Consider the following 15996-nt stretch of genomic DNA (forward strand, 5'->3'; position numbering starts at 1 on the left):
TAACAAACATGACTGAGCACTTCTAAGACTCTACAGAGAAGCCTGATAGGCTTTAGATTCACCAACAAATGTAGTCCTGCAGCCAGCTCCCCACGTGGAAGGGAGTGAAGATCATACCTGTCCCCAAGGAGAGGCAGGATTACCGCCTTGGACCAGGCTCCTCAGCTCGCAGGAGGGTCCCTCAGTTCCAGAGGGAGCCCGCCTGGCTCACAGAGATAACGCACGGCCCTCGGACCACGTCTTCAGACCACGTCCTCTACTCAGAGCAGCTAAGGCAGAGTGAGCTTTACCCTGGCAGTCTGGGCACCGCTATATACCTGTTCCCCTGAGCCAGAGACAACATTCAGCCGCAGTTGCCATGTTCAGAATAACCAAAACAAATAAATAAAAAGAAAAAAGTATTAAATAAAGGCTTGTCTGTTAGGCCCACTTTAAAAGAAGAAATTGAAAACAGACTAGTCATCGCAGTTTGGTAATACAGATATCTATTTTATTAAAAAAGTTACAAACAGGTGGACTGTAGGGTTGTCTTACAAAATGACAATGAAATCTACTGGAAATTTTTTTTTTTTTTTTTTACAAAGCATTATAGGTAATTGTTCCATTTTTGCGCTTGTATTCCAGATTTCACCTATCACTGATAAAGATACAGTACATTAGATACATGATGTTAGGTTACATTTTTATTTGTAGAGCCCTACTGCAGTGATTTGAACAACTCCTAAACAGATGCCATAGTAAAGACAATACATATTGCATTTATTATTAGCCTCTTATACTATTAAGCAACTTCACATGCAATCTATTGAGGAAGCCTAAAATAACTTTTGGTCCCTTTTTCCCCCCAAAGTGTGCTGAAGAAACCATCTCTCGTTTTCCCAGTACTGTCACTCTAAGCTAGTTCAAGTTTTTTTAAAGTTTTTTTGTTTTTTTTTTTTTGCGCTGAGGTTAATGAAAATGAACACTGGTTTGATAACTACCCATAAGAATGAACCACTGATTAATATTAACCAACTCTTTCCCCCCTTAGACAAAGGAAAACTAAGATCTTTATGAATTACTTTTATTTCCTATTACTTCCTTACAATCTACAAAAAAAGGTCAACACCACTTAAAAATCTACTTTGAATACAAGGTTTGGCTTAATTCTGATATTAAAGTGCAAACCTAAGTATTAGCCTCAGCTTGTTGGTAAAATTTGTATGGGGGGGGGGGGAGAGAGAAAAAAAAAAAAAAAAGAAAAAAACCACACACAACAACGAAAGTTTCAAGTAACCCCACAGGAAAATTATATGTTTTGATACCCAAGCAGAAAACTTGGTGTTATTCAACACTGAATGTAGAGCCAGAGTCTTTACTTCCGCTCAATACTGTAAAGTCAGCCTGAATTATTACCAATAAAACACATTAATGTTGAGATACTGTACCGGTGATCTTTTATTGTTTTAAATGCCATCATCCACAATACATTTAGTGAGTTTTAAACTGCTTAACCTCATATATCCATCACTGCTTTTACTAGAGCTTTTCTCAAAGTTATTTAGCTATTACAGGGAAAAAAATGTACATTTCTAGAAGCATGTTCAAATGACTAAAGCTGGGCTCCTAAAAACCTAGAACTTTGGTGCAGTAGGTGAGCTGCAGTTATTAAACTTCTGCAAAATAAAAATCACACATTTTAAACCACTGCTAGAAAAAGCTCTCATGTATGCAACATGTTAATAAAACTGAACAAAAAGATTTCTTCTGTTCTTTGTACATTTTCATTCTGCTCTTTATACCTGTGTTATTGTTAAAATTTTCAAGTATTCAGAGAAAATATGTTGATCAGGTAAACAATATGGAAGGCAATGGCTGTTTAAAGCACGCTTGCAGTTAGTATCACTGAAACCTGGTGCTTTCCCCTCATTATACCAACTTGTCTCTAGTATTAAACTTGTTTATTGGGAAAAAAAAACTAAAAAAGCAATTTGTGACAGTGCAAGAAAAAAAAACTTTAACAAATATTGCTTTAAAATATTATTCAGAAAGACAAATATTAGAAACTATAAAATGTAAAGTGATCTTATTTGCATTAGATTTACATGTGCAGAGGTCCACTAGATGTCACTTAATGTGCCAGGCAAAGCTGAGCTAACTGATTAGGCATACAGCCCATTTTGGAGGATACATTATCCCTTTTCAAAGGCATAAAAAAGCTATTTGTAAACAAGCAAGTTTAGAAACTCAGTAGAAGGAAAAGCGTGCTGCCATATTTCAATGCTACAATTGTCATTTTTGATTAAATGAGTTTCAGAAACCCATGATTGCAAGAAAAGAAAGCAGCCAGAGACTTTACATCCCATTCTAAGTAATCTCTATCATCAAATCAGACCAGTCACATACTATCACAGCTGCATTTGCCAAGAAAAGGGATACTACATCCGTACAACAGAGGTGCCTTCAGTATCTTTTCATGACACTGTCACACGTAAACAAAAAGTCTCAAAGAATGATCAACTACATTGTAGAAGAAAACTTTGCAAATAGAAATAAGCACTGATGCGAGGTAATATACAGAAGTAACCATTTGTTTAAGGCTCAATTTATTCTCCATTAAAACTCTCTTCTTTTAAAAGGCATTGAGTAGGTAATACTGAGTTTAAGTATTTAATAAATACAAGTTCAGAAATTGATTAAAGAAATCAATTAAAATATTAAAAATGAACTCTTGCATATTAGCCATTATATGAACTTAGAAAGCTATAAAAGGACTGATAGGTAAAGAACAGATTTTAAACTTATGGTAAACATGCTAAGCATTCTGGTTAAGGTGTGTGGATCCTGGAGGCCACCAACCTTATGCACTTAGATGTATGGCAATGTGCTGTAATAGAGACAGGTTTACCAAGGCTCAGCTCTGCAACCTGGGCTGAAAGTTCTCCAAAGCAGCATCTGTGCAAGTTTCCTCTGAGTTTTATCTGCAATTTAAACACAATAGCTAGTGAAAGCCATATTCCATATACATTTAAAGTGAATTCAGCTTTTCCCGTAGCATGGAACAGCTAATTTTCTAAAGTGAGTTCTAAAGCACTGACTTATTTTTACAGAAGCATTCTTGAAGTTCTTTTCCACTAATTCTGGTAGTAAACATGGCAAATAAGTAACGATTGGTTACTCTAAACATTGGAAAAAGCAGTTCAGTATCCCAAAGGGACAGCTGTTATAAAGATCTGAAACAATTAGAGAATTTCAGTTCTTCTGTACAGTGATGCATACTTTGGGCTTAGCATTGGTGATAAGTGAAACATTATCTCTCCCAGTAATATGAAACAGCATTTTGCACAAATTCTGGGAACACATAGCTGAGCTAACTCAGTCAAGGTCTGTTTTCAACATTCAGATCCTCTAAATTAGTATTAGAAAACAAAACAACCCCCCCCCCACATCTCTGCATTTATCAGCGTTCACCTCAATGGTGACAGAGTTGTACACCACTGCTTTGTGAGTCAAGCACATATACAAAAAAAAAAAAAAAAAAATCAAGTAGTTCCACCAATGTGACCAATACATCTTTGTATTTTTAATGATTTGCTTGCATTTCATAAGATTTATCTGTAGAGATAAAAGTTCCAATCCAAGTTTAAAGTCTGTAGAAACCAATCCTTTGTACGCATGTACATACATTTCATTAAAGCTTGCTGTTTGGCTTTTCAGGGAATTTGATGAGCACCTTCTCTATTCTTGAAGTCATTCCTATTCCCTGTTTCCTCTGTTTCTTTTCAGCCATTGACTTGCTCTCAGTTAAGAGTTCTTAACCGCAGAACACTGACACAGTCAGAGCTCCCCTCCTTGCCTAACCATGGAAAAAACCCTAACGTTCAGGAGCAGTACTCTGGTACTGGAAAGAGCAGAGAGCCAGCGTTTGTTTGTTTGCTTCCCTCCGCCACAGACGCCCAGCAGTAGTTCTCTGGTGAGGTTTTCCCCACACACACACACACCGTTGCAGGTCAATTAATTTCAAACAAGGGCCCCTGCACTATTAAAACAGTAACAATCAGTTAGCTTTTAATGGGAATAGATTGGACCAGCTTAACATGTCCTGTATCCCTGCTCAGAGCATGGGAAAGGGAAACCATTTATAGTAGGGCTGCTTATCCTAGCAGTTAAAAGAAAAAAAAGTTGCTGTTACAGCAGAGTTTTAGAACCTCATCTAGTCTACCAACAGTTACTGAACAAGTGATCTGAAATGCCACTTAAACCCAACACCCAGACCTGAGTGGTCAGAAAAGGAGAGCAAGAACAGAGGAAGCAAGTAATGGTATTGTCCTCCAAATACCTTTCCAGCTGCCTAATATTTGCAGCTTAGGGACTTCCCAGGTTGGATTTTCATCTTTTCATTTAACTCATCCTTATTTACTACAACTGGCACCATGTAGTACTTTATATGGCTTTATTTGCCCACAAAATTCCTATAGTGTTCTCTTCTGCAAGGCGGCAGGGCAGAGGGGTAAGCACAACTATCTTGTAGGATAAATTTACCTGTGCTGCATAGTCATATGGACAGTATACTTTCAGTGAGGAAAAACAGAGAGAGATGCTCTTCCTTCAGCACTTGCTAGGGTCAGTTACTCATGAAGGGAAGGGTTAGAAATCACAGATCAGCCGTCTTTTATCCCAATATTAAAGTGTTCCAAATCTGCGCAGTACTTGCATAGAAGACTTAACACATCGGCCCAAAGATGAGGTAGGTTATGAACCACTGTTATACTGAGAATTTGAGAGAAATACTGGAACATGCAACAGGGAGCAGCTGCTAGGAATCTCAGATTTCTGAATGCAATGAGATGACAGAAGACCACTGAAGAAGCAGGAAAGGGGCGGTGGGGGAACAGGATGCTGCAACAGCACACATGCTTAAAAGGAACTACAGAATATACTAGTTAGTACACTGTAGTTATGATCCATCCTTTATTTCAGCCACAAATACTGACTGGAACAGTAATTTAAGCAAGTGCATCTCAAAAACATGATGAAAGAACTTGCACAATATCATATCTCATGGAGGGTCAAAATCTCCTTTGATTTTAGTGAGACTTTAATCCTTAGCATCCTGTGGTGGGAAACTTGAAGAAGTCAAAGTTCTGAGGTAACTTCACTGCTCAGCCACACCACCTCCCACTTATTTGAAAAGACTGAGTAGTAGCCAGTTTTCAGCTTAGTTGTCAACAGACAAGTCAATATATTAATACGAAAAAAAAAACCCTAAGTGATATTTCTAGTTAAAACTGACACCAAAATAGCCTTCAGATTTGGAGGACTGATGACAATAGGTCTAACATATACTCCACACACCCTGCACACTATTTTAACCATCAAAACTGGAGAAACACAAACTATTTCTACATACTTCATTCTGAGTTAACTAACTGATCCAGATCTAAAACTAGTTCTGCACATACAGAGGTCACAGAACTTGGAGATGATGATGATGTTAGGGCAGAAATGCAGTTGAAGCCCATATCTTACACTCAGGTTTTCAGAGAGCTGGTTCCATTTTCTTCATTCCACTTTACTTAGAAGGGTTCGCTGCTAGAGCAGGTACTTGAAAAGCAGCAGTTATCCCCTTGGGTCATAGATAAGAATATTCATCCCTGCAGAGCTGACTACAACTATCAGAAGACACCATCAGTGGCTCTCCTACACTAGAGCCATCAGACAGAAATTATCAGGCAGTGAAGGCTTATCAAAATGTTAACAAAATGCTACACCTAACTCAATCAAAGAATAAGTACAGAAGGGGATCCAGGAAGAAGTAAATATCCAAAAAGCAGAAGGCTGAAGTAAAAGATAGGAGGATGAAGCCTGGTAAGAGCCAGGACTAGTAATAAGGAAGAGGCTGCAGACATAGCGAGAACTGAACTGAGCAGGAAGATGCCCAGGAAAAAGCCTTATTTGCCTTGGCACAAGTGAAGAAACTATCTTGGGCAGAGGCAGTATCCCATACTAACAAGGAATTATTTTGTTGCTAGAGACATGGGGTGACAGCATCCTGTACAAGATGAGTCACTAGTGAGCCAGGGGATTGCCATAACCTTTGGCATGATACCTTAAGTCCAGATACTCTTATCTCTGAATCTGCCTCAGAACTAGCTGAAACTTTGCATTACTGTAAGCAGTATTAACCCTGTAGTATTGAATAGCAATTCCTTTGATTTCCTCATTCCTGTAATCCTACAAAGCTCTGCAGGCATGGGAGATTAGTGTACGAGGAAAAGACTTTAATTTTTTTCTGCTCTAGCAGAAGCAGTTTGCTTTCCCTTCAGCAAGCAAGTCTTGAACTTACACACACCTCTTAGGAGCCCTTCCTCATTCAACAACCTCTGGAGATAAAAATCTCGTGTATTATCTTTAGCATGACAGTGCTAGCGTCATGAATAGCTAAAATTTTATATTCACAGATTATGTGATAACAATCTCAAATACTAATTTTGAGACTTTACACTTGAGATTAAAGTGGGCACATAGTTCAAAGCTTCCAGTAACAACCTATTCTCCCTCTTGTCACTCAGACACAAAAAGCTCCTCTGACTCATAGAAGGGTAACTAACATGGCAGTCAAAGCTTAAACCTCCATCAGTGCTGCTGTCAAAAGGGACAGTTCTTTCCCCCAAATTTTTGTGCCATCCTTTAAGCCAGCACTTGGTCTTATAGATCACATCAAGTTGCTTGCTGTGGCAGAAGAGAGATCCAACAGAAAACTGAAGGTCAGGCGGATCAGCTGACTGCATGGCGAGCCCATCCTCAAAGCAAGTCCCTTTCAGCAACATATATCTAAGCCAACAGTGAAACCACACCCTCTACTACTACCAGGAAAGCAGAGCAGGGGGTTACAGAACTGCCTCCCACAGAGATGAGAACATTGCAACTTGCAGATCCATTTACACGATCAGGTGAAAGCCAAGTTAGGGTACTGAAAGGGAAGACTGTGCCTGTGAACTGCTAAGAGCAGCTAGCCTTGTAGGAAACCAAAACAGCAACTGAGAAGGGGGAAGCCTTACAAACCCCCCCTGCACAGTCTGCTGTCTTGCCACGCCTCTTATGAGTCACTGGGAAAGAGCTGCGCAGAAGGAGCCATTTTATCATGTGTTCTCTGCTCAGGAGTTTTTAGATGAAGAATACTTTGCACACATCCTTGACTAGTACATGTGGACTTCAAGCCACTCCCCACAGCTCAGGGTAGTTCTCTTTCAAACTTACTCCACTGATAAGGCAGAAGTGTACTGTAAGTACATTCAGTTTCTGTACCATAGCTATTTGTTTATTTAAATAAGCTCAATTTGTTCTTGCAGTTAGTGGGAAACTTAGTCACAACAATCCCACTTAACTCCAAGATAATTCTCATTAACTTGTAAGTAATTCAGGTACCAACTGCAACCAATAGAGAATCCTACTGCAACATCCCAACACATTAGGGTATGCCAAATACAGCACTGTCAGTCAAAATAGGCACAAACAAGTCATATACTCTGTCACGTTGTAAATTTAATACAGGTAAAGGCAATGTTCTCTGACTAACCCTACCAAAGTAATGCAAGACCATTTTAGTCAAATATGCGTTCACAACTGAATCCACAAGCTTGCATCTCTTTCGGAGCAAAGCTACCTCCAGGTTAGACTACTTAATTTCAGACTATCTATCCCATTTTATCTGCTTATTTAAACAGCATAATTATGCACCTCAATTAGTTACAACTGTTCAACCAACCTGCTCTGTATGGCCATGATTGAGGTTTTTCTTAATTTTTCTCACTGGACGATGCAAGTTGTACAACACTGATCTTGTTTTTCAGGCAGGGAGGCATAGTTCATTTGTCTGACGATCTCAGCAAACAGTTCATCCACCATTGTTTTGCTCTTGGCTGATGTCTCCATGAAGGGACAGCCCCATTCCTGAGCCAGAGCTCTGCCTTCTGCAGATAAGACCTCCCTTTCCGACTCCAGATCCACTTTATTCCCCACTAGGATCAGAGGAACTTTTTCGTATCTCTTCACCCGAACAATCTGGTCCCTCATTGGCTTGATGTCCTGATCAAACAATCCAGTTGGTTAGTATGCATAAGTAACCATATGCAAGCGCTATAAATGCTACAAAAACATGTTTTAATAAACCTTACATGCAACAGAAAATACTTCAGAGGATTTCTTAAATTCATAGCCATGTGGATCTAGAACTCAGGTAGAGGAAGTTCACTGTCCATCTTTAATAATAACAACAACTTTTCATTTCTGTATGAATACATGCTTTACAAATATGTGGGTATGTGGGTACACACACACACACACACACACACACACCCCCTTACTACTATATTCTGAGACTTTTGGTTAAGCTAAAGGAAGATACAGTATGACTGGTTTCCAGTCAGATTTCTATTTTATTGGGAAATTTGTCTCAAATTCAATGACAGCAGATTTGTAACAGTGATACCTGTATTATTACACAATCATTTAGGGAGCCTGTGTTCAGCTTAGGGACTGAGGAAACTAGTGAGCAGTCTTCTCACTTCTAGAATGCTTAAACTGATTCATTGTGAACACACTTAGTCACATGTAAGTGAGAAATAAGATACCTTAAGAAAGTTATATTACCTAGAGATGCATTTATTCAAGTCTGCACTAACATCAGGAGTTTACAGTTTAAGGTCTGAGTCAGCTTCATCTGCCTCTCTGAATGTTTTAAGTTACTATCAGTAAGACTCACGTCTACAGATCCTTGCATAGTTCTGAGACAAAGCAATTGAGCAAAAGAACTGTAGAGCGGTTTACACCTAAAAGCTATGGTGTAAACATACAGACAAGAATAATTAGATATTAACAGGGTGGATTACTAACTGTGCGCCCATTCCTTGAATAATAGGGAACACACTGATTCCAGAATAAGTGAAAACGAGGGGAGAAGCATCCCAATGTCACTGCTGTTGTTTTCCAAAGAAAGTATGCCTTCAGCAGAAGCAAACATTCTGCTTCAGTGGGGGTGTGCAAGGTTTTGCCAAGCAGCTGGAAAAGACCCAAATCAGCAACTGAAGCCAACACAGAAGTTGCAAATCCCTGCACAACATGCAGCGCTATTAAATCCAGCTACTCTCCACAAATAAAAGCTTATTTCTAGAGGCAGTTTAAACCAGTTACTGGCTGAGAAATTTCTATTTTTCCTCTGAGTTGCAATAGTGCAAATGAAATCCAGCTCCAGAGATTATCACACATGGCCTGCCCCTCCCCTCAGGTACACCGCCTACACCGTGAAAGCATAGCGCTTGCACTGGAACATGGGGGGTTGGTGTGCGGGGGGTTGGAAATCAGAGCTGAAGAGCACACACCCCTCTCTAATACTAACTGAAGAAACATTCCTCTTCAGCAAAAAAGGGAAGTCTGGATTTTAATATCGAGCAATTTCTTAATAAAAGGGGATTGCCAGCAGCGTTTCTATTAGGGAAGTGGGAGCTGGCGCTTGCTGTCCCACGCTGCGTGGGGTTTAACAGCGGCGGCACTCCGATAAGTACCTGCTGAGCAAGCACTTTTTCCGTTAGGAAAGGCGGCTCGTGGAAGTACTTTTTGAGGAGACGTTTTCGCTTTTGTCTTTTCGGAGAGGGAGGGGAAGACGGGAAAACAAAACAAAACGCTAAGCCTAAAACTTCCTCCTGGCCCCAGGGCGCGGTGCCGCGCCGGGGGCCCCCGGTTACCTGGAAGGACTGCTGGTTGACCAGGCTGTAGACGAGGATGAAGCCCTGGCCGTTTTTGATGTAGAGATCGCGCATGGAGGCGAACTGCTCGGTGCCCGCCGTGTCGAGGATCTCCAGCACCGAGGGCGACGAGTCCACCTCGATCTCCTTGCGGTAGAAGTCCTCGATGGTGGGGTCATACTTCTCGATGAAGGTGCCGGTGACGAACTGCACCGTGAGGGCGGACTTCCCCACGCCGCCGCTGCCCAGCACCACCACCTTGTACTCCCGCATGAGGCCCCGCTGCCGCTCGCCGCCCCCCGCCGGGCCCGCCGCCGCGGCGCGGGCCTAGGGCAGGCGGCAGCGCGGCCCTCGCATAGCCCCGGCCCGCCTGCCGAGAAGGGCGAGGCCCAGCTGCTCCCGCGCCGCCCTGAGAGGGGAGAGACAACAGCCGTTAGGGCCGGGCCGGGCCGGGCCGGGCCCGCCGCCGCCGCCCCCCGCTCCGCGCCTTACCGCGCCGCCTCACTCCATCGCGCCTCGCCTCCGCCTCGGGAACCGCCCGGCAGCCGCCGCCCCCGCCCGGAAGGCTTATGCTGCGGCACCCGGAGGCGCGCCCCTCCCCGCCCGCTTTCTCGGGTCACTTCCGGGCCGGGAGGTGCACGGCGGCGCAGTGCGGGTGAAGCCTGGGATGGGGGGGGGGAAGGCAAATATCGGCGCACCGGCGGGAGGGGCGCGCTGCGTCACTGCCCGCGGAAGCAGGGCCCGGGCGCGGTGGGCGGGGACACGCGCGCCGGACGGGTTAGCGCGTGGCACCGAGGCGTCTCGCGGCCGCCCGCGGCGGACGGGTTAGCGCGTGGCACCGGGGCGGCCTCCCCCTGCCGCGTGTGGCAGGGCGGTGCGGGCGGGCGGGGCCGCCGCCGCGGGCGGCCTCGCAGCCCTCGCCAGGCCGGAGGGAGCCGCTCGGCCCGGCCGCCGGGCTCCCACCTGCCTGCCGAGGCCCCGCGTCCCCTCAGGCCAGGCCCGGGAGGGCCGAGGTGGCCGCGCCTGGTGCGAGCAGCGGGGCCGGCAAGGAGCCATCTCCCTGGAGAGGGGCAACGCCCCGGCGAGGGGACATCTTCCTGGGAGGGAGATGTCCTCCTGGCGAGGGGACATCTTCCTGGGAGGGAGATGTCCTCCTGGCGAGGGGACATCTTCTTCGGAGGGAGATGTCCTCCTGGCGAGGGGACATTATCCTGGGAGGGAGATGTCCTCCTGGCGAGGGGACATCTTCTTCGGAGGGAGCTGTCCTCCTGGCGAGGGACGTCTTCCCAGGAGGGAGACATCTCCCCAGCAAGGAGATATCCTCTTGGCGAGGGGACATTACCTGGGAAGGGGATGTTCTCCTCGCAAGGGGGCATATTCCTGGCAAGGCGATGTCTTCTTGGCGAGGGGACATCTTCTTGGGAAGGGGATGTTCTCCTGGTGAGGGGACATCTTCCCGGCAAGGCGATACCTTCTTGGTGAGGGGATGTCTCGCTGGCAAGGCCCAGCCAGGCGTGAGCCACCTCCCAGGGGACACTGCCCCGGGGAGGCCCTGGCCTTGAGGAAGGGGGTCTCCTTGTCCCGTCAGCTTCCTCGGGGAAGGTGAATGCAGATCCTGCCCGGTGGGAGGAACTTCTTTGGGCTTCCTGGGTATTTCACAGGAATGATTTAGTTCTGGAGCTGCGGGTTGCAAATGTTACATCATTTCTTAAATTACTTTATTAGAATTTATTCCTCCCACACACACTTTCTATTTCCAGAGAGAAATTAAATGAAGGCAGCATGAAAGAGGAAGAAAAACATGTTTTTAGAATTTTAAATAGTGAAAATCTTAGGAACTTAATTACACTTTTTTGTGTATAAAAAGCGAAGAATTAACTTTCTCCCCGTTTCTGTTTTCAGACTGCAATCTTCTTTTATCTAAATCTTTCTTAACGCAACATAAGTTCCAGAAACACAGTCGTCTTTAGGAATGTTTTGGCCAGCTCCTCTGCAGCACTTGTTACTCAAGCAAAACTCACCTCTGACAGGAAGCAAAGTACTTTTTTTTTTTCTGACTAGAGCAGAGTATTGGTACAGTGGGAGGAGGAGAGGGGTGGAGAGGTGCTTAGTATCTAGGAGAAGGAGCAAGGCAGATGGCTTAAACCTGAGACTGGACAATGATTAGCAGGGAGGGGAGAGGAGGGAGGAGGTATAATGTCATAAATTTACATGCTTGAAAGCATGCTATACATAAATTGGTCTAATAAAAGATAGCTCTACCTACAAACTTTGTCCTGTGACCCTCACAGCTACAGCAAAAGACACTGTTTTATAGCCTGGTTATCATGAACTTCCCTAACACTATTGCATGTTCTGCAAACAGCACAGAAGCTTTGCTTTTTTGCTTTCATTTGCTCGGAGTCGTTTGCATGAAAAGCCTAACAGAATCAGCAGTAACTCTCTACAATAAACTAGCGTTTTTTTGGCTCCGCATTGTTTGATGGCTTGAACTGCGTTATCATTCCCGCTCTCGTGACACAGAGGGTGAGGTGCCAGCAGACGCCAGATGTCAGTAAGGCACCGAAAACAGGAGCAGAAGCCTGCAAAGCTGCTGAAATGACCTTCAATAAAGTGCCACGCTAAAGTATTAGGTATTGCAGCCCATCCCCAGCACTTTCTAGACAAAATACTTCCCCTGTCATTTTCTGAATTTCCTCCATTGTTGAATTTCCCCCGTTGTTTCCAGAAAGTAACTAAAAATAATGAATAACTGTTTTCCTTAAAAAAAAAAATGCTTCAATCACTTCAGAACTTAATTGCTTTCACATAGCCTTTCCCACAGGAGAAGTAACCCTCTAATATGATCGCATTTCTTCTAGGTACAGGATAGCTGCTTGTCACGGTCTGCAGAAATTCAGCAGATTTGTGAAATACATAGAATTTGTTCCTGTCCTCTGTCCTCTGCGTGTCACCTATTTGATTGCAAGTCTGAGGCAGACGCTGCGTTGTGCCTCTTCCCAGGCTTTCAGCAGACCGTAGAGCGCTACCTGGTCAAGGTTAAACCTCTTCCAACGATGCACTTGAAGTACTGTATAGATGGCTCTGCTTGTGGTTATTTTTTTCAAGTAGCATTATTTCCTTCGCTTTCTTTCCGTAAAGAAATTATGTCCATTATGGGGAAAAGTCAGAGAGGACTTTTAGCTGCCAGAACAAATCTTACATAAGGTACACCGAATTTGAGTCACTTGCGTTTGTTACGTGTACGTAATAACACCTCTCCTTCCTTTGCCTCTGAAATTGTTTTGTCAAGTGGATTGCTGGCATGAGTTAGATGTGCATGGATAGAAGATGTGCATGTGGCTGGTGAATCAGCTTGAAAATGTAAAAAGGTGAGCATTAAAACAAGCTGCCTCCTACCTCAACCTTGTTATAAATCGCGAGTAGTTGCAGAGTGCCTAATGCATTCAAGGTGCTCAGGAGAAAGAAGGGAAAGGTACAGTCCCTGGCAGAGGAGCTTCCAGTCTAATTTTAACCATGACAATAAGTGACAGTGACAAATGGGGGGGAGGGAGGAAAGGGGAAAGGGAGGATGAGGGTTACAATAATAAGATTACATGGTCACTTAGGTTCATTATGTGCCTGCCTTTGTGGCACTGCTGGTCCGCTGTGTTTCCGATGGGTGGAGGAATGATGGATGGAGAGAAACTGGGCAAAGAGTGCAGCAATGGGGCAAATCAAAGGAAAAACAAACACGTTTCGATGCAGTTTGGCTTTACTGGGAGCACCTCGCTCTTGGACTGACCCACGCGGGAGCCGTGCCTATTGCAGGATTAGGAAATCTTTTATTACTCCCTGTGTAATCAATGCCAGTTTGGATTCCTTCTCTCCCAGCCGGCCTTGCATGTCGACACCCCCCCAGACAGAAGGTTGTCTCCGAGTGTTCCCTGCTGGCCATGCGAGTCGGTCCCTTCTTCCTGTGTGTGGCGTGGCTCTTTCCCCGGGTTGAACGCTACCCACAGCCGGATGTACCGCGGGGTGCAAAAGCTTTCGAAGCTGCAGACCGGAATAGGTGCATCTTCCAAAACCAGCCAAGCCCAGAGCGAGCTACCCAACCGCTAACTCCCTCCCGCCGCTCCCTCGCTCGCGCCCGCTCAGCGCCTGCGAGGTGCAGCACATCCCGGGGCGGGAGGAGCATCCCGCGGCCAGGCTGCCGCGCCGGTGTGGGATTACAGCAGCCTCCCGAGCCGGGGCCAGCGCGCGGGCTCAGCCCCGCGGCGGCCGGTGCTGCTTTCGGGCTGTCCGCACTGTGATTAATGACGGGCTCCTCGATGCGACTCGCTGTGTTAAAGCTGTGAAACAGACTCTTTTCCTGCCACGGCGACTGCAGCAAACTGCTGAGTGAAGACACCCCGAAGGGGTAGCCTGGATTTCACCTAAGTTACCCAGCAAAAACCATCTAGCTGGGTGCATAATTTGTGTAAATGTACGCAAAACTAGGCTAAGACCTAGTGCCATCTCTCCTCCACCTCTTCCCGAGGTTTTGCTAATCCACTTGCTGTGCCCGACGGTCGTTAGCACGTAAGCAGCAGGGCCGGGGCCGGGCAGCTCCGAGCACACCAAGGCGCTGCCCTCCCACGGGGCTCTTCTGAGGACGTCCTGTCGTACCCACCGCATAACCGTAGCGACAGCTTTGTATTTCTTCTCCTTCAGATTACAGTGAGGTATGTCTTAGGGGCCGGACACGTTCACCTGGCCAAGTCTCCTCGGTCTGGGGGCATTTCAGGCCGCATTACCTGCAGAGAAACTTCTCCCCTCTGCCAGCTTCTTCTGCCAACATGGAGATGACTCAGAGGCAAATTTTGAAGGCCTGTCTCAGAAATTTCTTATTTCTGCCATATGTCACCTTTCGGACATTATTTTAATAGTCCCAAAAGGCACGTTGGCACTGAAAGGACTTCTTCCAGGGCAATAAATGATCCTGGGGCAGAACTGGGGATGCATGGGCCCGTGTCAGACACGTACCGATCCTCCTGGTGAGGATGAGGACGGTGCAGCGAAGGAGCGTGCTTCACAGGTCGCTCCTCTGCCCGTACGTCCTGGACGTGGAGCTGTCTCCTTATCACCCTTCATGGTCTGAGCTAATAAAATCCATAAAAGAGCAGCCTCCGGTTATTTTAAACACCCAAGTGAAAAGAAATGTTGTGGGGGGGGAAGTAAACATACTAGCAAGATATATTTAAGATTCATAACAATAAAGTACTTAAAACCCAAAGTCTAACAGAATAGTTCCCACTCTTTTTAAAAAATTCCCATGGATTTTCCTTGTTTTATGACATTTGTGCAGCAACTGCAATTCAAATGCTACAGAAATGTGCAAGCTTGTGCACACAGTGCACTAACAAAATGAACCAGATACAAGAGCAAAACTCTCTGCTTTATTCCCATTGCAGAGAGAGCGCTAAAAATGCAAAATTCAACCAAAGCAAGGTCTTAAGAAAATACTTTGATATTACATTGATTTTAATTAGCAAAAACATTTCTTTCTTCTTTTTTAATAAATTACTTTTAACCTGACAGTTTCCTCGTAGCAAAGTGACAAGTCACGAATCCTTAATTCCTCTGTGAAGACCACGGCGCTGAGCTCATTAAAGCGTGCCGGATCCCGAGCCTGGAGCTCGGAGGTCGCACTCCCGTCTGGCACGTCGGGACCTGAGACCATTAACAACCCCGCGCGCGGCGGCGGCTCCCCAGGCCGTGCCGGAGGGAGCACCCGGACCCCGCGGCCCCGCTCGCCGCCCTCCCTCGCACCCGGTGCGTCTCCCCGCCGGCTGCGCGCTGCGAGGCCGCCGGTGAGCTCCCGTGCCTGGAGGACGCCCCTAGCTCGTCCTGCCGCCGAGGACGGGAGTGCAGCCAGGCAGCAGCTCGGCTCCTCGCGGCACCCCGACAGCGGCAGCCCGGGCAACGCGCGGCATCGGCCGTCGGAGGGAGCCCAACCGAGCGCCCGCCGGGCCCGAGGGCTTCGGTGCGTGGCAGCCGAGGGGTTAACACGCAGCTCCCGCGCTGGGGAATAGCACCGCAGCCGCTTAATTAGAGCATTCAGATTGCACAGGGTTGCAAAGTAGCTAATTTCTCAACTTGAAAAAACAGAATTAATGTTTGCTAGGGAGTGTTAAAAGCAGCAGGGACCGTCAGCAGGCTTGATGGGACTCTCCAGGCTGGCTAGGGCTCGAGAGGTCTCTGCGGTAATTGCAGCCGTCTTTAACATTTTGTTCTGCAGTTTATGAACTTGCTC

At 45.7% G+C, this 15996-nt stretch overlaps 1 protein-coding gene across 2 annotated transcripts; it reads right to left on the minus strand.

Moving 5' to 3' along the window:
• Window positions 1-468: 468 nt before the first annotated feature.
• Window positions 469-10302, minus strand: RAP2C (RAP2C, member of RAS oncogene family). Of its 2 annotated transcripts, none has more exons than XM_062584672.1 (4): window positions 10215-10302; window positions 9723-10131; window positions 7748-8067; window positions 469-2960 (listed from the first exon to the last, which is right to left on the minus strand). In XM_062584672.1, the coding sequence occupies exons 2-3, from the start codon at window positions 9993-9995 to the stop codon at window positions 7789-7791; spliced, it is 552 nt and encodes a 183-aa protein (XP_062440656.1). In that variant the 5' UTR covers window positions 9996-10131; window positions 10215-10302; the 3' UTR covers window positions 469-2960; window positions 7748-7788. The 2 variants fall into 2 exon arrangements, with proteins under 2 accessions (XP_062440656.1, XP_062440657.1); XM_062584673.1 differs by lacking the exon at window positions 469-2960 and adding an exon at window positions 4774-4906.
• Between the last annotated feature and the right edge of the window lie 5694 nt (window positions 10303-15996).

Source organism: Rhea pennata, chromosome 11, assembly GCF_028389875.1.
Source record: "Rhea pennata isolate bPtePen1 chromosome 11, bPtePen1.pri, whole genome shotgun sequence".
NCBI classification, from domain to species: Eukaryota; Metazoa; Chordata; class Aves; order Rheiformes; family Rheidae; genus Rhea; species Rhea pennata.

Excerpts from the sequence above, each read along its gene's own strand:
- RAP2C (XM_062584672.1), bottom strand. The coding sequence starts at position 9,995 with ATGCGGGAGTACAAGGTGGTGGTGCTGGGCAGCGGCGGCGTGGGGAAG. Across the intron at positions 8,068-9,722 it reads TCAACCAGCAGTCCTTCCAG|GACATCAAGCCAATGAGGGA; the intron begins GTAACCGGGGGC and ends TTGTTTGATCAG.